We start from the raw sequence: 25,941 nt of genomic DNA, 5'->3' as shown, positions 1-25,941 counted from the left end.
TTCCTTCTGGATTTGTTGTAATAGGATTGAAACTCTTTATTTGTATATTATGGGAATTCTAGAAATGAGTGTATGGAAAGATAAATAAATTAGCAGCTCTCATTGGCTGCTCAGCCTTTAGCCTGTTGGGCTTCTTAGCTCCTGGTGCTGTGTTCAGCCACTTTGCTAAGGACTGGGGTGGTGACCAAGGGGACATGGCTGGTGGACTTACTGCTATGCTTTTTAGAAACTGACTTCCAACAGGTCAGGGTCACAGTGCTACAGAGTGCAGCAAGGATACAAAACTCCGTATCAATAAACTCCGTATCAAAAATGGTCACGTAGCATTTTATTTGGTTTAAAAAAAAAGTAAATACAGCTCCCATATACACCCAAAGCCTACAAATAAAGAAAGAAGCTTTACTGTATTGCTACAGATTGAGAGAATATAGTTCCTACTTGTGTTTCTGTAGAGAACAGCCCTTTTCACAGTCCTTGCTAATTCAGGTCATGAGGGATAGGCTTCATAAATCAGAGCTTCAGAGTTGGGTCTGTTGTGCTCATGGGATGCCTGGATAATGGGGATTAGGCTGTGCTGCTTACACGCAGAGCTGACACCGCCAGGCTGGTACCTGAATAGATGACAGAAGACTTCTAATAAGTCACATGTTGGCGGAGGAAGGCTTAGGCAGTTTTTCCCAGCTGCACACCTCTGCTCCTCAAGGCCATCGTGGGCCCAGAGAGCTGCATTCAGCAGCTCAATGCATCAATTTGTCAGCTGTGGGGCTGCGTGAGAAAGTTTGAAAGTTGTTCAAGAATCTATTTGCTCACAAGGCTTTGGAATCACTGAACTAAGGCACCGGGCAGGTTTGCCTCTAAAAAATGGCATTTCTCAGGGTTAATTAGCCGACTTCCATTCTTGGCTAGCTTGTGCTGCCTTAACCTCCTGACTCTCATTTCTTCCTTGACACTCTTCTTTCTTCCCTTAGCATGTCTGTTTGAACTTCACTGATTCCCAGCTACGTTGCTACCAGTCTGTGTGCTGGGTCAGCTGTTACCTTTGAGTATTTTATTCTCCTAAGAGCTTCCTGGATCAGAATTGCCTTGACAGCATCATGCATCACTAATTATGGGGGAACACAGTGGACGGTGATAAATTTTGAAGGCTTCTTGTAGCCAGGCTCAGGTTTATCTCGTAGGTATGCTTGGATAGATTAGAAAACAAATCACAAGTGTGCCAGGATAGCTGAGAGCTTTGGTAAGTAAACCCTTCGTGACCCGTGCAGATGACTGAAGTCCCAGGGCATGAAACTTGATGATTTGTTACTATAAAACCTGATGCCATCTGTCTTTTCAGCTCACCATAGATCGTCTGCACAAAGGCATGGTACGTGCTATCTGTTCTAGACATCCTAAACCTTTGGTCCATTTAGGTTATTCTGTTCTATTTTAGTTGTACCAGAGGAGGTTCAGGTTAGATGTAAGGAAGAACTTTTTCTCTCAGAGTGGTCAGGCACTGGAATGGCTGCCCAGGGAGGTGGTGCACTTGCTGTCCCTGGCAGCGTTCAAGAGGTGTCTGGATGAGGAGCTATGAGATATGGTTTAGTGCTTGTGGAGCAATGGTGATGGGAGGATGGTTGGACTGGATGATCTTGCAGGTCGTTTCCAACCTTGCAATTCTGTTATTCTAAGGAATTGCACGATCATTTCGTTGCCGGCTCCTAATTGAAGTTTGGTGTTTGTTTTTTTTTACAAGCACATGAGAATGAGCTTAGTAAGATCTGTGCTATGCAGTGCGGTGGATTTAATCTCCGTAAGTCCTTTTCCATTCATCCAGGAACTTCTGAGCATAAGTCACCATCATATAAATCTTACCTTACCATGTAACTTTTTATTAGATTTATCAACTGTTACGGCTATTTAAGATTCCTTGGCTTTTGAAGTTATGTTTTTGTAGTAGCCTCTCCTAATTTGTCTTCTGAGTTCCTTATAGCAGTTTATGTTTGAAGTCTGAAGGTAATGGCCTTAAGTTAATTTTATCTGTCTTTGTAGAAAGAATAGGTTTTCACTATTACTTAGTCTTTGTGTGCTCACACAAAAGGTTATTGCATGTATTCCAAAATGTGGACTTGGGTGGCAAGCAGCTCAAGTTCCTCAGTCCTGGGAAGTGGTGTTGCAGCTTGCCCTAATTCTGACCTGCAGCCATCCTGTGCTAACGGGTGGCTGTCAACAAAGACATCAGTTGTGGTGGGGATTTTGTTGCACTCCAGTTCTCTTGAGTGCTGCAGTCTTAATTCATGAAAGCCACTGATCATGCTTTTCATTTTGGCCTGGGCTGGTTTCAACTGGAATCACCAAGTCACCTTCATTTTCTCAGTGCCCTCAAGCTTTTGCCTGCTGCAGATATCATCAAGTGAAATCCTGGTACAGGTTGCAGTTGTGCTAACTTGAGTAGTAACTGCAAACTTACACCAAGCTGGTCATCCCAGCAGGGTGACTCTCCGGCTCATTCAGTGTAATAGAAGTGGAAGATCACTGCTGAATCTTAACCTTTTGTGGAAGCAGTTCTTTAATATTGCCTTTAGCATGGTCTGTGTTTGCATATTGCTCATATCACCTTCAAACACAGGCACTCAGCAAAACTGTGGGTCCAGCAGAGTTCCAGTGAGGTCATGGTGTGCTCTGTGCACCAGTGCCAAAGCAATTCCTGAGATACACCCGTCACAGATACTGCTGCCCCTATGCGTGTCCTTCTCAGTACAAAAAGGATCTTGTTTGATACAGTTTGGTTTGGGCTCGGCTTAACACAAGGAGGGAATAAAGGAGGTCAACCAAATAAAACACGTTTATATAACAGTCTGAGCAGAAAATCGGGTGCGTCTTGTACGGTTAAGTGAAGTAAACTAAGGCAACACAACTTGTCCTGAACTGGAGAGAACGTGTGGGTGAGTGGCACAGAAGGCACTGTTACACATTGAGATGGGAGAAAAGGCAAGGGAAAATACCACCACAGACCAAACTCGCACACCTTCAGCTGTGGTAATAATTGAATTCACAAGATGGATTCTGAAATGTTGTTATGCATCCCAAAAAATTCAGTGGGGATGTATCAGATGCTAATCAGTAGTGACTGTAGATTGTAGTATACTTTCATATGTATATAATATGCAATACATATGCCAGCCTGTGACTGAGATGGTTTTTTGAACTGTAAATCTCCAGGAATTGGGAACTCTGAGTCTTGAATTTCCTAAAGCAATCTCTGCCCTTTGGATCCCTTCCTATCTGAACAGTGCTTGTTTAACAGTTGTGCTTGTCTTGGATGGAAACACGTAGGGAAAGTATGGATTTATATTTTGTTCATGGTATGTCTCTGAGATAGGACTGCCAGCTATGACAAAAGGAGATCTAAGGTTGGTATTTGAGGAAGAGATCCTTGCTAAAAACCAAACCTTCCTTTAACAAAGAACAACTAAACCATTGTTGGGGAAGCAATGTTAAGGTCTGTTCTAAGTGTAGCAGTAAAGGTTTTGAGGAACAATTAAATGGCATGTCCAAATGAATTAAACACTTTTAGTATAGTAGTTTCTCTGTGTTTTTTTCTGGCTTTTTTTTCTTCTTTTCTTAAGAACCTTGGATAAATGCAGGGGGCAGTCTGGAGAGGATGGGAAGCTATTTCAGAACAGACTGAGAAACTGTCCAGACCTGTAAGATGATGCATTTCCACAAAGGAAGGTTCTTTTCAGCCTGTTGATGAAAAATCTTGTGGGTTTCCCACCAGTAGAAGCCACTTAATTACATTTTATGTATGCTCTTAGGGTACCTGTTTGGTGAGAACCTGACAAACGGTCTTCTGAAAGTAAATCAATTCTGTTTTCTTGGGCTTTCTTGAATATACATGATGTCCGGAGCCTGAAAAGCACAGCAGTGGCACAAGAGGAAGCAAACAGTGGGGCGCCAGTTAGGCTCTGTAGTTCTGTGAAAGACTTTGTAGCCTCGTGTAAAGAAAAAGAAGAATGTGCCATTGGCGGTAGTGAGTAAATGGAACCTTCTTGTCTTCTTTGCTCTTGTCTCCTTATAAATAAACCATTGTTGTCCATCCTTGGCATTTGCAGTTCATTGTGATAAATTGGTGTTGATGTGTCTGACATTTCAACCGAGTTGTTTAATGGTGCTTTTCTGAAAAGGCAGGCCTTGCTATAGCTCGAGTTGGTCCAGACTATATCCAGGGTGAGCACTCGCTCTTATGTATGGTGCTAACCCTTTTCTTTCTGGGAGGGTGAAGAGGAAAGGAGAAAGTAAATATTTTGGTCACGTAAGCCCAGAAGGTCTGGTGTTTGTGTAAGCAGTGTGCAGAAACAGAAATGTAAGTCTGGTTTGCAGCTGCCCATTTCATAGCACAAACACTGATGTTGAGTCCATTTGCACTGCTGCATTGTCTCTGCTTGAAAATAACAACCTTGCTGAAATAATGCCAAAGTTTTCATCAGAGCTGTGCTTTGAGTTTTATGAAGAATCCTCTATCTGTTACCTGCTAATGCTTACAGACTGTTGGCTTCCATGCAGTGATGCTTAGGTGCAGAAACCATTGAAATGCAGGGATAGGATGAACTGTGAGCAAAAGCAGCTTTTTACTACATTCCTTCAAGTTCAAGCTTTGATTTACATTTTTAAAATACCTGTAATTACTTTGTCAGTGAGATAAATAAAATAGAGATTGTTTTCCATAAATAGGAGTCCTCTGTCTACACTTTTCCAAACCTTTCAGCTTGCTAAAAATATTGATATATTGGTTGCCCACAGCTTCTAGAAATGGCTTTTGAAGTGCTTCAGGGTGCTGAGAAGATGGAGAAATCCTGTGGCTAAATGGTGCTGCTTTTAAGAGGGGGGTTGATGCTTTGAGGCTGCAAGAGGGCCCTCCAACGCCTTCTTGTGCAAGTGGAGAGAAGGTGTACTGTGCATCCTCTCTTGCTCAGTACTTGGAAAGCAGACAGACTTTGCATTAATTTCTTTACCAGGCACGCTGTGAAAGATATTTTTAGTTCTAATCCAGAATTTAAGATTTCCTTTAGAATTTAAGTTCCTTTTCAGTAGACTCGCAGCCATATGTAGCATTATAACTATTAACAGCTGTGGAAAAGCTATTCAAAAATGTGTTTTGAACAGAAGAGTTGATCTGCTTAATAAACAAATCCTGACAAACTGGGTAAGGATCGGTCAGTTCGTTTTGTTTGCATGCTGCTGTATGGTTGTGTTCCTAAAGTAGGGTGGCTGAATCAGGCACGCACTGAGGGGCAGGCTGTTCTCACATGTGAAAATACTGTGATCTCTCTTAGGGGGCATGTAAGCAGGCAGACCTCAGAACTGTGGACATCACATTTCATTACAGGTCTCAGGATTGAGCCATACCAAGTGATAGTAACTTTAAGTGCAAACAGTGTTAGCAATGTCTAGAAGTATGTTAAACTTGTATTTTTTCTTTGTTTTATTCTTCTAGCCAAACAAGTGTGCCCAGCTGAAAAAATTAGCTGTGGAGACTTAAGCAACAAATGTATCCCGTCGTCCTGGAGATGTGATGGGCAGAAGGACTGTGAAAGCGGTATTGATGAGGCTGGTTGTGCTCCTGGTGAGTTAGAGAAATACTTTAATGCATGTGCAACGTCTCCCTTAGGAAAATCATAGAAGTTTTAGAGTGACTATTACAAATTGCATGTAAAGGGATGACTTTTCTGCCAACAAAATTCGCTCTGTCTATATTTGCAATGCTAAGTAGTGGATCTTAAAAAAAAAAAAAAGACATGAAGGAGTGATTCTACAATTGGAGATGGCTGGAGAATATAAAGGGAACTCTGTGGAGAGCTATGCTGTATATCTTCTGTGCTGAGGCAGAATATAATTAGTTGGTCATGATTATGAGGGCTTAATACCCAGGAGATGTGGTGGTGAGGACTTAAATAGCAAACCTTTTTCTCTTATAGCTTAGCAGCTTAGTGCCACCTTCTTCTTCCTGCAGAGCATAGCCCTGTAGGCTATGTTAGCTTCTCCTGGGATGTAATAGATAGGTCTGGACTTTGTGAATGGCCTGTTGATTTTACTGGACAGAGAGAGAATGATATACAATTTACTGTAACAGTTTTAAATTCAGTCCCTCAATGGCCATTGCCTTTCATTAGGCCTTTTTCTCCTGAATGAAAGAGCTCTTTAACAGTGTATTCCGTCTGTGAAAACTCCTACACTGTGTAATCAAGTCATTTCTCAAACTGTCTTTTTGATAGACTAAACATATTTAGTTCAGTGTGCTTCTTGTTGTCAAGTATTTTTCTTCTGAATGAATGCTTGACTCATTTTTGTGGCTCCCTTTGATATCTCAGCTCATTTTCCAACTTTGTTTTCATACAGACCACCAGAACTTTGCGAATATCAGTCTGTCCATTACTGTGCAGAAGTAAAATCTCATTCCTGTACTGCTCTTAGTTATGTATTGTTATTACTTGTCATTATTTACTTCCTTGTATAAATAGTCCCAGGCTATTAAGAAAGTATCTCTTGCTCTGTGTGATTGCCATCACCCTACAGTTATTCACTCCTGTCACTGTTTCTGTCATTTTGTGTGATTCAGATTACTGGTGAGAGGCTTGAATTGAGTACATACAAACACACGTTGATGTTTCTTCATCTGAAAACTGAATTTTGAGCTGTGATGCCTGTCCAGTTCACAATCCACATTGTTTCTCCATTGAAGTTGTATAACAGTGTATGAAGCTTCAAAATAAATCACTAATTCAGTGCAATACAGATTAGACATAAAGTTTTCCAAAGCATCTCTGTTCTGTTTTGCCCGTGAGTCTGTAGTCCAGTGGTAACGGATGCAGGTTACTGTGTATATGATGAGTTCTCTGCTTGTTCTGACCACACGCAGACTAACTCCACTTGCAAGGAAAAGGCATAGGCTGCCTCACGTTGCCTCCTAACTCATGTGAAATTAAGTGCCTGTGCATGGACCATTCCTAATTCATTAATTATGATGTGATAAATTGGTAATGTGCCCTAATCCTTTGTCCTTTAAGGTAATTATGTTCTGGCAGTTTTCAAAAGCAGTGATCTGTATGAAACCCTAAACGTTCTCTCTATAGCATGTGCTTTTTTGTTGTTGAACTGCTTTAGAGAAAAGCTCAGAAAAGAAATGTAACTGCAAGCAAAGTAAGATTTTTTTCCCTCAGTAGGAGTTAATGAAGTTATAACAATTTTACACTGGTGGATACCTCTACTAATTTAATGCTGCTGCTCACGCTAGTAGGAGTTGTTGCGTGGAGTCTATTATTTATTAAAAAAAAAACCCTTCATTTGAAACTGCTTGCTTTGAAGTTCTTCTTTTCAAGGCTCTGAGGTGGCCTCCAAAATGAATTTAAATATGTTCTAGATGCCACATAATTTCAGCATAATTTTGCTATTAACAGATGTAGAAAAAGCTGAGTGTTTGCCTTCTGGATGTTTCGGTGTTTCTAGCCTTGCTCATCTTCTACAGTTGTAGTGCACATGTAGGATTGTACAGTGGAAATTCAATCTAAGGACAAACTACCGTCTTCTGATGGCTGTTGGGTAACTCATGTGAGGTGAATTTGACTTTCACTTAGTTCCTTATCATTGACCCAATGTAGGCTGCCACCTCAGTGGGTGCAAGGTGGAAATCACTGCTGAGTCTGAATGTGGCTATCCTCTGGCCAGGGGACGGGGCAGGAAGGCACTGATGGGCAGACTTTGAGCTTCCTGGGTGGGTGCAGGCATCAGAGGCTTTCAATACTAATATCTCGTGACTCAGCCTCTTTCAGAGGCGTTAGATTTAGTCTGAGAAGGAAACAGGTGGCACTTCTGAATGGCTGTCCTAGGTGTGTTTTCAATGAGGATGCTTGTCAAATTAAGGGGTTTTTTTGTCATGGGTGACAACAGACATGTTAGTTGTTTAAACTCTGAGGGCTTATAGAGGATTGATTGCTATCCTCCCTTTTGTCCAAATCTGATGAAACCTCACTAAGTCTATCTGATATTCTGTTAACATTCCCTTTTCTTTTCTATTCAGAATCCTTCTATATTCTGATATTCTGTTAACATTCCCTTTTCTTTTCTATTCAGAATCCTTCTATATCCGTTTTCTCTTATCTCAGTAGCACACATCATCCTGATTCAGAAAAAGGAAAATGGCTGATCCTAGGTTCAGACCTCTTTTTCTTTTTTCTTTTTACCTCTGCACTCGCTGCTTTATTCTCATTTTTGATGAGGTTTCATTGCTGGCTGTCACTTGCCAACCCTGTGGAGCAGAGCACCATGCTGTAGCTAGTGCTGCACCTCTGACAGAGCTGACAAAGCTCCTGTCCTTAAAGTCCTAAAAATCCTTAAAGAACGCATTTTTTTAGATAAATGTTTAGAAGGGAGTTTATTTGTGCTTACACTAATTGCCATGTTGAGAGCTTGCATGTGCAATAAACAAATGGAAGATGACTTGAAGATAATGCTAGTGAAGGCACCCAGATGAAAAACCCTAAGCTCTTCCTAAATCAATGTCAGTAAAACCATTGCTTTGAGCTAATGTAAGACTCTAGGCATATTTTAACTGCAGATGCTCCCATTTCTTTATAGCAATAACTGTCTCTTGGTATTATAATCCTTCAAAAGAATTTTTGCTAAATGTGGAGTTTTTGAACATTTTCCTTATTCATAAATCTAGCACTGTTGTACTGCCTCGCAAAGGTAGGAGCAGGGGCTGGTTGTGATGAGGCTGTGCAAGCACCTATTCCAGTCTCAAAATGTTCATAGTCTGAGTTAAGGGAGGAGTTTGTGAGAGAGGAAACCAAGGGTTATGGTAGTAGCCTCATTCAAAAACTCGAGCAAGAATACTCAGGTTCCTATGTCTGCCTCTGGCATCCAGCAACCTGCTTTTCTGATACTGCTCTGGGTTGGGTAATTCTTGATGGATTTTTTTCTTTCATGAATTTGCTGATCAGAAATTTTGGGGAAGTAGTGAATAAGAAAATGAGATTTTCTGTTTGGGTTGGGTTCTCCTTTAATGCTTTGTGTTGGCCACAGCTTTGGTGGATTACTTTGCAGATCGCTGTCCTCCTTTGCTGTCACTGTTGAAGGTTGGTTTTTACTACTGGCACCCTAAAATGGTTTGAGATGGATTTGTCACAGCAGTGCTCAGTATATCTTTCACTTAAAGAAGTGAGAGAATTTGTAGCCTTGTGTGGTGTCCTTGTGTAGCCTTCATTAGACAACAGGTTCATCAGCATAGTTAGCAAGCTCTGAACTTATATGAGTGCAGGTATGTTGAAAAAAATGCATCATCCCAAACTATTGGATAAGTCATGTACTTCTTCCAGCTCCTCATCTCCCACAGCAGAATCCAGCCCTGTTAAAACCTAGCCTGGAGAGTAAGGAGATGAGTGTGAAACAAGGGTCCAGTTTGCCATGTCTGGAGGGAGAAACAGCAACGTGACAAATGAAATCCATGAGAGTAAAAAATTCTGCGGAGATGACAGAGAGAGCTTTAGCTGAGCTGCTAGGCCTGGTCTGTACTGCTAGCAGGCAGTGGTGTTTTCAGGAGGAATCCAGACACTGACCCCATTGTTGAATGGATGGTAAAGAAATGGTTTTTTGGTTGTTTTTTTTTGTGTGTTCTGTTTTTTGTTGTTCATCCATAAACAAGAATTAAAAATTGTAAGGTTTTCATCCTGTGGAAAAACTTCCACTGAGGAAGTACTGGAAGCTGTAAATTATTTAATCTGCCTTGCATAAAGCAACAGTGATTAGGGATCCAGATTTGTGTCTGCACAGGTTGTAATTGCACCAGGGATTAATTGTGGGTATTAATCCTTGCATGTAGGTAGGTGAGTGCCCATCTGCCTGAGTCATTTACTTCCAGCAGTTTGAGCAGTAGGCTTTAAGTCTGCTGCTGACTTTCAGTGCACAAACAATTTTTGGAAATGCAGATATCTGCCTTTTTGAAAATAAAATACATGAAAAGGATCTTACTTTTTGGTTCTTTGGAGCAGAGGTGAGCTGTGTCTTTACAGTAAGTCCTGAGTCTGGTTTGCTTCAGGCAGCAAGGAGTTAAGAATGTAGGAGCAGTTTTGAATTTACTAGCCTGATTTCTGTGGTCGAGGTTTTCTGCTCCTGATATAGCTCATCTTCATCAAAATCATTTGGATAAGCCTAGGAACACATTAACTGAGACCAAAAAGAGAAATTAAATGTGAGAGTCCACATGTAGAGAGAGCATCACAACTCTGGATCGTTCTGGTTAATAACTACTACAGAACTTGTTAAATCTCTGCTAAGAGAGGCACTGACTGGTGTTTTGTCACCTGCCTAGGAATGCAGGGAGCATCTCAGCATAGATTTAGAAAGGAAGAACTGCCATCCTCTCACAGCTGTGATGGATGCTGCATCTCTTTAATGAACGTATCTGATGTGTAGGGTGGTCAGCAGTGAGAGCCATGTGCAGGCCCCATCTCCTCTCAGCCTGTTACTGGTTCTCACCTGGACCAGTTTTTGCACCCCCTATGGAAATTGTGTCTTGCAAATAAGGGACTGGAACTGTACGATTTCCCCTCTTTTGTCGCAGATACAGCGTAATGATGTGGTGATGCACTAATAAACTGTTTTCCCATTCAATGATTTATTTATAAATATATATACAGTGAGTTATTTATATGCTATAAGTATAGCACAGAGAGCAATGCATGGGCACTTATGCAGGTAAGAATAGTGATCTCACAGTGATCTCCTGTCATTGTCCCAGAGAGCCAGGAATTCCTGCAAGAATGTCTCTGGCAGATACGGCCTTGTTATTGAGGTTATCTTCTGCTGTAAGAGAAGGGAGCTGTATTTGTGTTACACGAGACAGAAGAATCTTAAATATGTTCTTTTGCATTTTTTGCCTTTTTCTCCTTTCTGTGTGTTTTATCTTTACTCTTCTCAGACACAAAGCTGCATGTTCCCAAAAGAGCGTATCTGCAGACATGCACGGCATTTTGTGAAATCTGTAAATTCTGTTTGTAGGGTACTGAGTTGTTTGCCCTTGGATGATGTTCTTTTGAACCTGAGCATGTTTCAGTGGCTCACAGGTCCCACATCTGTGCATCTAATAGTTGTGTACTTGTATCTCTCACCTGCTTTTGCTGTGCACCTTTGTGAGATGAGCTTGCTGGTTCCCACAGGATGCTGATCCCAGCTCTTTACAGCTTTATGTAAACACACCTTTAATTTACTAAGCTTTAAGTAAGTTAGGAATCTTTGTATGTGTGTGCATGTCTTCCCAATGCAGTATTGGCATATGCTGCTCTTTCAAATGAGTAAGGAAAAGGAGCAGAGCTGCGTTCAGTGGCAGTAGCAGAGACTGAGTTCTCTCTTAACTTTCTTATGCTAGTCCCCATTCCTATCAACTTTTTAATACTCCAGATTTCCTGCTCAGTGGAAGACTGATATTTTTTTTTCACTTGTCTGATAGTCCATAGAGAGACTGTTGAACTCTGATCTTTCAGCTTTTAGTTGTCTACTATATATCTCAGAATTAGTTCTGGATTTTCAGTCCCAAGGGACGATGTGCTCAATAAAAACTGAGCAGACTAGGTAATACTTTTTAAATTAATGGGGGAAGCAACAGTAAGCACAGTCCTGCCTGCTGTAAGCCCCGTGTCCTTGCTCACAGCTCCAGGTTCCCATGGTGTCCATAATTTCTAAGATCCTCAGGCAAAGCTTGCAGGCACATGTGTGACTCTCAGTACAAAGCAGTGAGTGGTCCTTTCCTTGGAGCATCTGACTGCGGAAAAAATCAGTCAGCTCTTTCCAAGGCTGCTCAGCAGCCCTGACATCACTTGAGAGCCATTGGCAGAAAGCAGAACCAAGCTGGTCTGATCCCTCTAGCAAATCCACCTGGTGATGAGCCAGTTGGAGGGAGGAAATAACGAAGTTGATTTAAAGCCATCTTCCTCTGCATTGTTCCTGCCCCTACATTCACATGAATTGGAAAATCTCACCTTTTTGTTGACAGTGAAATCGTTCCATCATGTAGGGATGAGGATCATTGTGTCATCTTGTCATTTTCTCCTGGATGCAGTAAAGGTGCCTGTGTTTTGCATCTAAGAGTCTCTTCCAGTGCCATCTATGGGCATTTGGCCGTACCAGTTCTGCTCATGCCAGCTCTCTGCAGATCCTGCTGAGAGCCTTTTCCTTTGGCAGTGATACAGCACTGCCTTGGTCTTCCTTTGCAGCCTGATTAATACACGCTTTCCTCAAAATTAGGAATTGTGTTTGTTGTCTTCATTAACAGGCTAGGTGCAGAGTAATGTCACGTTCCTCACTGAGTTCAGAGGGAAATCAAACGCAGAGGATCGGGTTTTGCCACGCAATCTCCCTGAGAAACTGAATCTTAATGGTGTGAAAGTTCATCCAATTGCATTTGTGCTTATTGAAAGAATATTTGTCTAATATTTATGTTTATTTCAGCAGGTGGTGAAAAGAAATACGGCTGGCCTAAAATTACTGTCATTTGTATAGCAGGTAGATGCAGCTTGAGTACGTTTGACCTGGTGGAGGAATTCAGCAATCATTTCTGAGAATAGGAAGGAAATTATTATAGATTTAATAAATGAAAGTCCATCATAAATAAGATAAGGTAGCACAGCAATGATATCTTCTGGGCTTTACATGATGTTTAATTACTGGACAGCTGGAGGGGATTAATGCTTATGCATTATGCCCTGGCTCTGAGAAATTAAACATGTACAGCTGCCACTTTATCACTGCTTAAAGTATTAGAGCTCCTTCAAAAGCAGTAGTAATTGGAGAAAAATCCCCGTTGCTACATAGGAAAAATCTCATCCCATAATCATATTTATCCTTAGTTCCTTCAAAACAAAATAGCAAGAAAAACGAGCTTGGCAGTTACCTTTAATTGCATTCCTACAGAAACATGAAGGTACTCTCATTGTTAATGCATTGGGTGCTTGCTGTAATTAAATGGAAAATACTGCATCAGCTTGAGGTCAGGGGGAAGGCAGTCACTGCAGATGTTGGGAGTTAAACCCGAAAGCCACGGCCTGAGCTCTGCCAAGGCTCTGTCTGCAGAAGGGTTTCCTTTCCCCAGTGCTCTCTGTGAAGTTCAGGTACAAGGAATTACAGACCCGTTCTGCAGAAGGGTTCCCTACTGTGGAGCGGTGCCTTCTCACCTCAGCAGGTGCTGTGGTGCAGCTTTGCAGGCTGCCTGTGCACATCTGCACAGTGCTGATCCCTCGGCTTCAGCTGAACTGTCTGTACCAGTATGCTGAGTAACTGATCCTTCAGTACACGCAGGAATGGAGCACAGCCTAAAAAGAAGGCAGTTCCAAATGTGGTACTCCTACAATGTTTTACTGGCAGGGTGCACCAGGAAGAAAGAGTGGATGCGAAGAGAACGCGCTGCAAGTGCTCTCACACACCCATTCCTGCAGACCCTAAATGATAATTTTGTACAGGGTTGTGGAAGAGTGGCATGAAATAACTGTTTTAATTTAAACCTTTTTGCTTTACTGAAACCAAAGCATAGTGTTTCTGGACTGCATGCTACGCATGCATACACAAAAAAGCTGCTTTCCCATCTTGTGTGTCACGCTATCAAAGGAGCAGAGTTTGACTTGATGTTTGTCTTCTAGGCAGTCTGTCAACGTTTAGAGCTCTTGGAGCTGAAATAGCCAAGAAATTGCATTTTATTGCGAATACACTTGTATTTCACGTCCCTGAAGTGCTTTTTTCATAAGAACAGAGCAGTAATTCTGAGTTTATCCATCTGAAAGGACAGAATCTGTTTAGATATGTTAATGGCACCGACAATTAAAGGAGATTTCCAACGATCGTGTTATGGTGGCAGATCCGTGGGTAGAAGTTCCATCCTTCAGTGGACGTGGGTACATATGCATTACACTAATTAAACAGAGCTTAACAGTTGCTCTTCCTGAGCATATGATTTTAATCATATGAATCAGAATGAGCTAGCTTGAACTCAGTGCAGTCCTACGCAGGAGAGGGTCGTGTAGTGTTTGATGGGGAGGAAGCTGTTTTGTGAGTCATGTTAACAGATGAAACAGCATCTAAAAATTATCTTTGTGGCTGAAATGCTGTATTCAAATAGGAAGATAAAGTAGTTGGATTAATTTTACCTATAATTTGCAAATAAATTTGTTTCTTTGATAAAATATGACTTGGGAAGGTTTAGCTCTCAATGAAGTATACATATCTACACTCCTTTTTTTCCAGAAACTTAAAAATAAATGTTCATGCTGTACAATTGCTTTGTCTTCTCAGCCCAAATTCAGCCAAGTGCTGCCCTCCAGTTCAAAGCAGGAGAAGTGGAAGGGCGAAACCTGATGTCCTAGAAGCCTCAGTACTATTAAATTGAGTGCAGATACCAGATGACCCTTACACTTTTAATTGCAGTGAGTGTCATTCAGTGCTTTAATATTCCATTTGAGTGGAAAATCTATGGCATTTTTTTCCAAATATGATTGCCTATTTATTTATTTATTTATTTATTTTTGGTAGAATCATGGGCGCATTATTTGGGGTACATTGCTTACCTTATATCATAACTGTGCCCCTAACGTCACGTAAGTAAGGATAATTTGGAGTTGGCTGTTTCCTAAAGAAGCTGTCAGTCTCTCTCCCTCCCAAATCTACCTTGTGGTCTTCATATGCCTGGTGTCTGCAGTCCATGCAGATATTCATCCTGCTGTTTGTCTTGCTGTATCCTCTGTGCTTCTTCCTTAAAGTATTCATCCCTTCCTATCAGTGCCTTGCAAACTCTTTTATTTCAAAAGGATCTTTATGATTGCCATTGTGTTGGATCCCTGGTCCTGGAGAATTGTGAGAGACAGCTGGGTAAGCTGGGTGAGATGTTACAGAAGGGTTTGTGATAACTCCTTGCCTCGTGTGTCCTCCAAAAGAGTTAATGGTGCTGTGTACTAAATGCAGTGAAAATTTGAGTTTAACAGTGAAGCAGACTTCAGTAAGAAGAAATATCTCTTTTTACAGAAAATTCCCATCAAGCAAACTAAATTAGTGGAAGTGGAGATTTAACAGGGCACTGACCTCATTGCTTGCAATGGGAGCACTGCTTTGCTCTGCTTTACTCATTCGAGTTAAATCCCATGAGCTCTCAGTTGCTGCAGCCAAAGGGATTCCCAAGCTGAAGGCAGGCTTTGTGCCCTACCTGCTCAGCCCAGTGGCTCAGGAACATACCCAGAGGGAGGCAATTTGGGTCTGGTTTTGACAGATAGGCCTGCATGTGGTAAAATCAGGCTGAGAAGATAGCCCACATTTCTGAGTTAGCAGGTGAGCACAGAGTGAAAGTCTGCCCTGTGGACAGAAGGTGAAATCTATGGGAGCAGACTAATCCTGGGAAAGTATCTGTGATCTGAACCCAGCAATGGCAAAATTAGCTCCTGAGTGCACAGAAAGCTCTGCATGGGCAGCCATCCCACAGCCCACAGGGTCCTGCTGAATCCAGGAGGTCTGTATATGGAGTAATGTGCGTTTGGTTTGTGTTGGCACAGGCTTGAGGCTGTGGTAAGTGATGCTCTGTGCTGGTTACTGGAAGCGCTGCTCTTACACCTTCCTCAGAAACAGGCAGCTGATGCTGTCAGAGCGGCTGCCAGATTCCCGGATGTCACTGGGTGCTTCACAGGGATTTGCCTGATTGGTGTAATTTGTAAAATTGCTGCTTTGGTAAGTTATGTCTGTGGAATAGCAGTGCTGATGTCCCATACAGGTTTCCAATTTTCAGTCAGAAAAAAAAAACAACCACCACTAAACACATGGCAGCATTTATTTTTTTCCATTTAAATTTGGCAAGTACAAAACATCTCCGTTCAGATTCAGCTGATTGCATCTCAATCAGAATATAAAGGAGTAATGATAGGTCTTTATCCTCACAAGATCCCTGTGGGGTGGCTGTGATTTGAGCAAAGGTTACCTTTGCTCAATACCTTTGGTATTCTGACCATCCCTTTTTTCCCTAAGCCGCTTTATTTTGCCCCTAAATCCTCTACACCAGACTCTTACTGGTGATGTCGCTTCTTACTGTGATGTCATTTAACCAGAAAAACCTGTGATAAACTTCCTCACGCTTTTCCAGTAGGGAGTGAAATTGAGGAGTCTGAAGGAATGAGTTCTGCAGCCTCGTTGCACCCAAATGACATTATAAATGGGGAAAGTTCAGAGCATGCAAATCTTTTTTACATAAGCTGCTTCTATTCATAAATTATGAACTCATAATTAATTCTACTTTCAGAAAAGCACTTTGAATGAAGATACGATTGTCCAGAAATATATATTCTGTAACAGTAAATACATTTCTGAACCACTGGTTATGTGTCAGCAGGAGCTTTGGCATCTGGTTGCTCCCTTGTAATGAAGCAATACTACGCAAATACCATCATGGTGAAGGGGAAAATAACTCCTTGGTGTTTGAGGGGAGCAGCGTGGCGAAGGCAGCGAGTGCATGCAAATCTTAATTTGCAGGAGTGCGTGAAATGGCTCCTTAGCTCCATTAGTGATTTGAACAATATCAGGAATTACTTATTCCTTCTGCAGCCTTCATCTATATGGGCTTTTCGGTATCAATCACCATAGCAACAACCACCGTTAGCAGTGAGACTGCAATTCAGCCGCATTATTCCCTCCATGGGAGGCCTGTCAGCTCTTCCAGCAATGCGCTTCAAGGTCGTCTTCATTTACCTCTGTCTGTCCCTGCCCTTCCTGGAGGGCGGCTTTCCATGGGAAACTTGGCCTTCCAGGGATGAACCCGTGCTTTAAAGGCTGACATTTGACCTGAGATCTGTGTCAGATATTCAGGTGCTTGGTAACCGCACCGATTTCAGCAGACAAAGCAAGCAATATAGGTACACGGAAGCTTGGAAATAAATCCTAGTTCAGTCAAACTAATGCACTGACAGCGTTGGTAGCTGGGCTGGGAGTTCCAACTTAATTCAGTCTGGGCTCCGTGACCTCCTTATCTCAGTCCTGCTTGGAGATTAATGTATGTGGGCTGTGGCGGCAGGATTAGGTCTTTATGCACAGTACCTGGGCACATGGAGCTCAGGCACTGCGCTGCCGCAGCCGTGTGGATGGAGCTCACTTCTAAACCTCACAGCTTAAGGCTTTCCGAGTCCACAGCTTCTCTGGCCAGTGTTCAAGTTGTGATAAATCAGCAGCAGATCTCTCTTTCCCCACTGCGAATGTTAGTGTGTGCAAATCACCCCTTGCCTTCCTGAGAAAATCCGCTGTTGGATTTAAGCAAACAAGAACTGTGTTTCTTTTTGGTTGCCTCAGGAAGGGTGTGGGAAAGCTGCAGTGCCATCATCTGTCTTATTTTCTTCTCTTTGGTGTCAGTAATTGCTGTCATCCACTTTGCCACAAACTTTACCAAATAGTTCTATTTCTCCAAGTCATGTGTATAATTTCAAGAGGAGCTAAGTTGCTTTTTTTTTTTTTTGACAAAAAAAGTGTATTAAAATATCAGATTCTTACTGAAAAGCTTCAAATCCTTAATTTAAGCTAGCAGCGGAAGCAGTTGCAGTCCATTGTACACCATTCCCAGCTCCTACTAATGATGGATATCCTGCTTATGTCACACATGGAGTTTTATCCAGATTTGAGGATCCGCTTTGTAGAATTACAGAGATTTATTTGAAATTACAGTTCTTAAAGTGTGCCCTGTGTCTTTACAGCATTTTGCTTTTCTTTATAAGCACTTTAAAAGCTTCTGGTAGAGTTATCTCCGTTTTTTGGTGAGCTAGGATTGTTGCTGCTGTACTGGAGCGCTCATTAAAGCCTCTGCTTAAATGCTGGCTCAGGGCAGAGAAACAGAACCAAAACACAACTGCACAACCACAGCCTCTTCCTCCAACCAAAGGCTGCTGCTGCTCCACCCTCCAGGAGATGTGACAGGGCTGCAGCTGGGGGCTGCCCAGCAAAAGCTGTGCCAGTTGCACTATAGCACAGGGCAGCAACTAATGCAGAGTACCTCTGCTATACGTTCTCTATAAGCCAAAGCAAGTGTGCATTCATTGAGATGTGATGTTTTCTTCCTAAATCACCTGAAGAATCTTAATGGATTGTTGTACCCTACAAAATGGCTTTTGTAATTATGCTTATTTACTGCTTTGAAGCCAGTGAGTTAAAACTCTTCTTCTTGCCAAACGTTTCTAGTATTTCTACTGGGATCACTTCATACTTGAAGGAGACTTTGCATCTGAGGGTATGACATTTATTAATTTCTTTGGCAGTGAGGAAGGCTAATATTTGTATCCTCTGTTTCATACAGACATACTCTTAATAGAACAGGTAGAAGAACCAGAGAATATAAGCAAATTGCTCACGTCAAAGAAAAGATACCCTGGTGCTCATTTAATTATTATTCAAGACATTTCTATCAAAATGCTCTGGAGGCAGTGAAATGCTGTAGTGTTGGGACTGCCCCGGTACCTTGACAGATTTATGAAAGGAGATGTGAAGCAAGCTGTCCCTGGGACTTTACTTCCCCCATCCTCATCTCTCCAGCTGCCTATGTAAGGTAATTTTAGCACTGCTTTTTATTAGGTTCTTCAGACGGTGCAGAGGAGGTCCCAAGGAACACGTTGGCTCTTGCATCGGTGTGCAGGGATTGTAAGCAGCTTTCCTCTTCTGCTGCCCATTTGAGCAAGTCCCCAAGTGCCTGGAAGGTGCAGACTTTGCTTTATCCTTGCATGCCCTGTGGATTTTAGCTGTCAGATAAGGTAGCAAAAGGGTGAGTGGAACTGGGACAGAATCTGCCTTCCTGTGGCTCATAGGAGAGCCAGCTGGGACAGAGGTCTCTGCTCCAGGCACTTGTGGGACAATTGGCTTGAAGACCATTAGGTCTATAAGAGAAGAAGGCATTTGTATTTCTTGAGTTAACCAGGAGGTGCCTGGAACAGCCTTCTGTAGTGCTTTGGGAAGACACAGAGCTCCCCCACAGTGAGACATGGAAGTGGAGCCCTACAAGGTTGGAAAGGGGGAAGGCAGCAGCAGCAATGGGCTGTGCTTCATCCTTGGAGACAGAAATATCTCTAGTGCTGTCAGCTCACCAAATTTAATTTTTTAGAAGAAATAAAATAAGCATGGCAATGCAGTTAATTCTAGCTAGAGATTCACCAACTTCACTGAAAAGTCTCCTCATGAGAAGTTACAAAAGGTGAATTGCTTCTATTTTTTTTCTGGCTGTGATTGTCAGTAGTTTTACACCAGTAGTGGGATTTGTAGGTGCAGAGGAGGAGCTTTTGTGCAGACTTCCGTTGTGTGAATCCCACACAGAGGTTTATCCATCTCTTTCCAGAGGGAAATGCATGCAGGCAGAAGGAATGCTGGAGGTGGGAGCAGGAAGGCAACATAGGAAAAGGGATGGTGAGAAGGGAAATTAATGCATATTTGGAGCGTGCAAATCCTTATAACCTTGCCCAAAAATTGGGGATCAAAGGACTGTGGAAAATTTTGCTTACAGTGTTTCTGAGATTGATCAAAATAATGCCAGAAAAGCAGTTTCTACTTCCCAGCCTTGATCTGTTACAGTAACTGTGCATAGACTTAGAAATATTCCCATCCATCACCTCCTTCTTCAAATAGGTTACTAAAATCTTAACTCTTACCTCAGTTTTCCATTTGGTAGCTCCATCTTATTCATCACTTGAAGAAATCATACAGCCACGTGCTGATCAGTAGGATTAGCAGCTCATTTTATTTCTGGTTATGGGATAAGGATAGAAAAGTATGCTGAGTGAAGAAAATCAGCTGAAATTACGGGTAGGCTGCAGCATTTTAGTCTCACTTCTGACACGTGGAATGGTTTTTTAGATGCTTCTCCATCAGGCTGATTGTGTTTTGGGTCCTTGTGAGAGGGATTCATCTCCTAATACTAGATGTCTGATCTCAGTTCCTCACTGCCTGGAGACAGGTTAGCCCCTCTCTGTGCCCAAAAATACCCACACTCCTACCTCTCTAGGATGTCCTGCCTGCACCAGGCAGAACTTGGATGCTCCTTTGCTGACCACACACCACTGCAATGTATGTTGTTACTGATGGAAAGCTGGGCACTCAGCAGAGCACAGCTGAGATTCTCTTTAACATTTATCCCTGTTGGATGGAGATCGGGCTTGGAGTTACTGAAGGCAAAAAGGCTCCTAATTGCAATTAGAGGAAGTATTTAATTTATTGTAATTTATTTATATATATTTATTGTAATTTATAAAATGCATAACTTTCCTATACGTGCCCGGAAGGGTAGAGGCAGACATATATTCAATTTTTTTTTAAATAACTGACGAAATTAGCTTTGATTAAAAGCACTTGGAGCAAATTTATTTCAGAGTCTTGGTTCCCCCATAACTTGATGAGACAAAGTGGCTGCCAAGTGCACGTTGTTGGAGTACCTGAAATTTTAATTTTAGCAGGCTCCTCTGGTGCAGCTGTCCATCAGGCTTGCAAGCAAGAGTACACCACTCAGCTTCAGATCTGACAAATGTCTCATTTGTGTGTTAATGTTGAGTTGTGATTTCCAGGGAAGGCTTTCAGTGTGCTGTAAAGGGCCTTGCTGGCAGATTGCAGCTAAATTGATGCTCGCCTCACTAAATATTTACCCTACACATCCCACTTAATATGTCCAAAACCAGGCACACTGTGAAATCCTCAAACCTGATTCTGTGCCTGTGAAAGCCAGGAAGCTGCTAATGTCAGCATGGAGCAAAGCTCAGCTCTGTGTGAGCCCTCAGCACCCACCACTGCTCCTCCAGCCCTCCCTGTGTCTCCTTATACAAAAGGACACGGCAGTGCTGCACTTGTGCCCCATTTTACCAGCTGCCCGTTCTCCTGCAGGGCTGCCCGTGGCCCAGAGGGGTGATGGGAGAGCCTGAGCTGGGCTCCCAGCTTGGGTCAGCACACCCTGGGGGCAGGATGTGCTCCGTATCACAGCTGCGGAGAAGCCCCATGCGTCTTCACCTGTTCCTTGCTATGTAGTTTACCACTGGGAAAGCAGTGTTGGGTTAGGACAGCCAAGGTAATACATTTATGCCCTGTCCCTACTCAGATACATGTGATGTGCTAAAGCCAGTGTAGTGGCAGGGGGTAGATAGGGGACCTCGCAGCTCACCTGTTTTGTTTTTTTTTCCCAAGCTTGTTCTCCTGATGAGTTCCAGTGCAGTAACAAGACGTGCATCTCCATCAACTTCGTGTGTGATGGTTACAACAACTGTGGTGATGGCAGCGATGAAAGGAAATGCTCCCCTCTGACCTGCAGCCCCAATGAGTTCCAGTGCAACAACAGCGTGTGCATCCCAGAGCTGTGGGTCTGTGACAACCAGGCAGACTGTGAGGACCATTCAGATGAGTCTGTAGAGAGGTGTGGCTACGATGCCAAGGCCTTCAACACCTGTGCTGCTCACGAGTTCCAGTGTGGCAATGGCGAATGCATCCTCCTTAACTGGAAGTGTGATGGGGACGAAGACTGCAAGGACAAGTCTGATGAGCAGGACTGCCGTGAGTGTGGGCAGGGCTGGGGATTCTCCTTTGGTGGGGAGGGCAGCCCCTCTGGGTTGTGTTTTCAGGCAGGGTTTTGTTGCAAGTTGTCTGTGCAGCACCTGTCTGCCAAGGAGCATTTGTGCCCCAAGGCATGGCCGGGTGCTCAGCCCAGCAGCATTAGGTGTATTCCAGACTCCTATTTTGTTGTTCTGTCAGGATTCACAGAGGGGCTGCAAGAGCTGTTGAATGGGACCGTGCCTCAGAGAAAGTCTGTTTCACTAGAAATGGAGAAAACGGGAAACATTTTTAAAGCCCTCAGGCTGCACGGTGGGGTCACAGCCTGCAGGTTAGAAGCCTCAGTGCTAAAGGGAATATGTGATCAGCAGAAAAAAAAAAAAATTAATTTTCTACCTCTGAAGTTTGAGTATACCAAGCAAGGCAGCACCTTTGAATAATCCAGTTTGAAATGCACTTTGAGATTGGCTCAGTTACAGACGAGAGCTAATACATAATGGATTTCTTTTCAGCTGGCTTGATGCATTTAACATGGTGTTGTTGGTGTGCACAGTATTTTGAAGGATTCATCCAACTTTAGCCACTAACCTGTTCAAGCTGGTCACTTATCTGAGGAGGGAGATGGCAAGAAAACAAGAGCAAAATGTTTTGCTAAAATATTCATAATCACAAGACAGGAATAAAATAAAATATTTATACAGCTACATATATTTAGCAGCTCTGACATTGGACCACCTCTGGGAAGAAGGCAGCAAGCAGCTGCAGAAAGCAGACATTTTTACAAAGGCATGTGTGAAAATGTCCAACTTCTCCAGCACCATCTTTCCACAACCAGCACAGCACTGAGTCTCAGCTGGTGACCTTAGAGCAGCTTGCATGGGAGAGCCCTTCAAGGAGAGGAACAGTCAGATGCTGTTTGGGGCAGACATGCAAATTTGATGATTCCTTTAGCAAGAGGAGGAGGCAGTAAGGCCCGACAAACTTCAGCAGGTGCCCAGCTGAGCTGGTTCTGCTGAGACCGGGGACCCAGGAGGAGCAGCAGAGCAGTGATGGCAGCCCTGTTACAGAGCAGCTTCACCAAGTAAAACCTCCACTTTCCCCAGGGCAGCCTTTGTGGGGCAGAGGACACAGCCAGACAGGGCTGCAGCACAGCACAGTGCTGACAACCAGTGGAGAAAAGAGGAAACGTGGCTGAGGAGAGAAGAAATCTTGAGACCATTATATCCCTGACCAGAGGATTCAGTGCCTGGGGGCACTGCTAACTCTCAGTACACACACATTATACAGCTTATCTACCCAGGAGGAACACACATGTGCTGCTTCTGCTGCTCTCAGTCTAGGAAGCCAAGAAATGGTGGGACTCCAGAGCCCCACGTTTTAGTTCCTGACATGCTCCTTTGTACAGGCTTGTCTGCTTTGCACCTGTGTAAGTTTGGGATTTTGTGCCACTGAGCTGCATGGCCCTGTCACTGCTGACACTGCAGGCAGGGGATCTCTGGGTCAGCAGCCAGCAGAGAACCCATGGCACTGAATGCAAATGAGTCCAGTGGGTCAGAGGCAAAAGTGATGTTGCTTCCCTATCCTAACCAAAGCTGTAGCTTGGGTGCACACACCTGTGGTAAGAAAATGGTATTTGAGTGCATCTCTGTTCCCTTGTTGGACTGAAGAGTTTAAGGATTGTCCTTTATTATATTTTTTTTTTTCTCACTTCCAGAACCTCTTTTTTGAGATCAGCACTGCGTGGCGTGCAGGGAGTTACAGCTGTGTGACAACTCCATTCCCTTCACAACAGCAACGGCACAAACTGCTGGCTTTGACTTGGTCAGAACTGAGGACGCCAGCACTGTGCCTTCCCTCTTAGGGTTTTTGCATTGTATAAAACACAGAAATGGGAGTTAATGCTTTAAAAAAAAAAGTCATGAGGCCATCACTGGATATTTGTTATAATTATTTTGAGGTGATAAATGAGTAGAGCAGGAATGAAGGGTGACAGCTGGTGAACAGGTTTTGGCAGCGAAGCCAGCAAATAAATAGGAAGGAAGAAGTCATTTCAGGGAAGCTGTGTGAGCACACTGGATGGTTGCTTTTTCCCTAGTATGTATATGTAAATATATGTGTGTATATTTGCACATGTATGTAAAATGGGCATTAGGTTAGATTTATTACTCTCCAAATGGTTGGATTTTAAAACATCCTCTGCAACCCAGGAGGGAGGATAAATAATGCCAGTACCTGACAGCTAGAAAACAGATCTCTGACCTCGCACTTTCCTGACTATGTTTCCCTGTCAGTAAAATGGAACTAATGTGTTTTGCAAATGCTGGAGTTTTCTTGAGCTTCAGCTGACTTTCTGGGGGGTAAAGAAGCAAAAGACAGAAGAAGCAGAGGCTCAGACTTAGAATCTGGAATATAACTCCTGAATTTGAGCAGTACAGCTTTGTGCCCCATATTTGCAAATGAAGTGTGTCCGCTTGAGTGTACCAGTTAATTTAAAAGAGCTTTGGTAAACTGTTCCATATTTTAATTTGCAGAGCTGCAAAGGTGACTATAAAACTGAAATGTCACTGATTTAAACCCCCTAAAATAGAAAATAGCACAGAGGTTTTCGGAACAACTTGTGGAAAATGAACTGTGCAGCTCATGTCTGTGCTTGGGACACTGCTCTGCTTTGGGCAGTGGTGGCCTACTGTCAGCTGTGCTCATGGTGCTGAGATGGGTTTGTCTCCCAGCTTCAGGACAGTAAGGTTCCTGGCCCTCTCCCCTCATGTGTGTGCTCTCCAAGCTGAGTATAATCATCACAGTCTCCCTTCTCCTGTTGAGAAATTCACCAAAGTATAGAAATGCTGTATATTCATTTTGATACCTTCGTGATGAGGAAGAGCTGTTGCTGTATCTGCTCTTTTTGGATGTTCATTAAGAGGCTCAAGGGCCATTTCTCAAAGGTCTGAACTTCCCACAGCTCTGCTGGAATGAGAAACAAGCCAGGAAACTAAGCCTGGTCTCCGGTCCTCTGACTTTTCATGAAGAAAGAGGTTTGTGCAGATTTTGTACAGTCCCACATCTGTGTTTTGCAGTCCCTTTACCACCTGAGTCTTTCCAATCTGCAGCCATTGCCTTGCAGATTTCTTCGTAAACTGGAAACTTGCTTCTGCCCTAGGACAGACCAGGCTCTGGTAGCTTTAGTTGCATGTAGCAAGTTTGCAGAAAATTAATACCTGTTGTCAGAAACAGAGGACCATCCCATCCTGTCTCCACAGAACAGAAGTTGCTACAGAAAGGGTGAACTTCTCTATGTTGGGAAGTGAAGATCAGAAATAACAGTAGCTAGGAAATGTGAGGCGAGGCATTAGGGAAAGGATTGCAGCAGCAGAGGTTTAGCTTGGAAGAAGCTGGGATTGCATTACAGGGAAAGTCGTCTCTCCACCATCAGGGTTTCTGCCAGGGAAATGAATGGTTCAGACAGAAGTGCCTCAGCCTCATTGCAGCACCTGACTGCCACCTCCAGAGCTGAGGTCTGTGGTTCTCCTAGACTGCAGTTTCACCTCCCCTTCTCCTTCATTAGAGAAGCAGTTCCCAGGTGCTTGGCTTGGAGCTGCTGGATATCGTGCTGAGGTTTTACATTTCTGTATCTGGGTTTGTTAGCAGAAACACTGTGACACAGCTGGTCCCACAACTGCTCTTATTGCATGCAATTTTATTCTTGCTTTGCAGCTCTTTCCGACTGTAGTCCACATGGCTTTCCCTTCCACAGAGCAGTGCTATTTCCTAACCTTTCTCCTGTGAATACTGTGCCTTTCTAAGGCAGGATTTCCCCCTTCCCACAGCAGCACTGCAGTTGCAGCTCTTCCTGTCTTTCACACCCTCCAATGGCTGCAGGCATCTAGGGCTTAGTCCAGCAGTTGTGAATCTGGATCCTCCATCCCATGGGATGCTTTCATCAATAATGCTGAGCCTTCAGGCATACTAATACTTCATGATATTGACACTAACCCACTTTGTATCTGTGGCTCTTCTTGGGTTATCTGAAAGTAGTAATTTCTTTATTAGAACCAGTTTGTCAAATTGTCAAGGAAAATCTGCCACGTGGCTCTTGCCTCCCATGTAGTAACATCAGTGCTGACCTCCTCCAGCTATTCAGAGGCACTGATTTTCTGTCATATGGTACCAGGCTGCAATCAGCAAGATGGAAAGGTTAGAATCAAGAGCTCTCCAGGGTGTGCTGCCTTAACAGGATTTTAACAAAACATCTGGAAGATAGTTCCCTTAGAAATAAGCCACATAAAGTGCCTCAGGAACGAGAAGCCTATTTTTACCAGTGAGCTGCAGGCTGCAGCCCTTTGCTGGCTAGCCAGTGCCTGTTGGCTCTGTCAGTGCAAGTCAGATCCCATCTGG

General features: G+C 43.1%; 1 protein-coding gene and 1 long non-coding RNA gene across 11 annotated transcripts in view; one reads left to right on the top strand and one right to left on the bottom strand.

Moving 5' to 3' along the window:
- The window catches only part of LRP8 (LDL receptor related protein 8), a 151,635-nt gene that overhangs the window by 106,977 nt on the left and 18,717 nt on the right, over positions 1–25,941 (top strand). For all 4 annotated transcript variants that reach the window (XM_042819409.1, XM_042819408.1, XM_042819410.1 and 1 more), the window contains 2 exons: positions 5,477–5,605; positions 21,190–21,552. In XM_042819409.1, the coding sequence (XP_042675343.1) occupies positions 5,477–5,605; positions 21,190–21,552 (492 nt within the window). The remainder of the gene's footprint in view (positions 1–5,476; positions 5,606–21,189; positions 21,553–25,941) is intronic.
- LOC122160641 overlaps positions 15,832–25,941 on the bottom strand; it is a 41,033-nt gene continuing 30,923 nt past the window's right edge. For all 7 annotated transcript variants that reach the window (XR_006168922.1, XR_006168923.1, XR_006168920.1 and 4 more), the window contains 3 exons: positions 21,167–21,812; positions 19,671–19,764; positions 15,832–18,770 (listed from right to left, as the gene is read on the bottom strand). This is a non-coding gene — a long non-coding RNA (uncharacterized LOC122160641). The remainder of the gene's footprint in view (positions 18,771–19,670; positions 19,765–21,166; positions 21,813–25,941) is intronic.

Source organism: Centrocercus urophasianus, unplaced genomic scaffold, assembly GCF_019232065.1.
Source record: "Centrocercus urophasianus isolate 14NV4802_14NV808 unplaced genomic scaffold, USGS_Curo_1.0 seq_18, whole genome shotgun sequence".
In the NCBI taxonomy this organism is placed as follows: Eukaryota; Metazoa; Chordata; class Aves; order Galliformes; family Phasianidae; genus Centrocercus; species Centrocercus urophasianus.
This window is presented reverse-complemented; position numbering and strand designations above follow the sequence as displayed.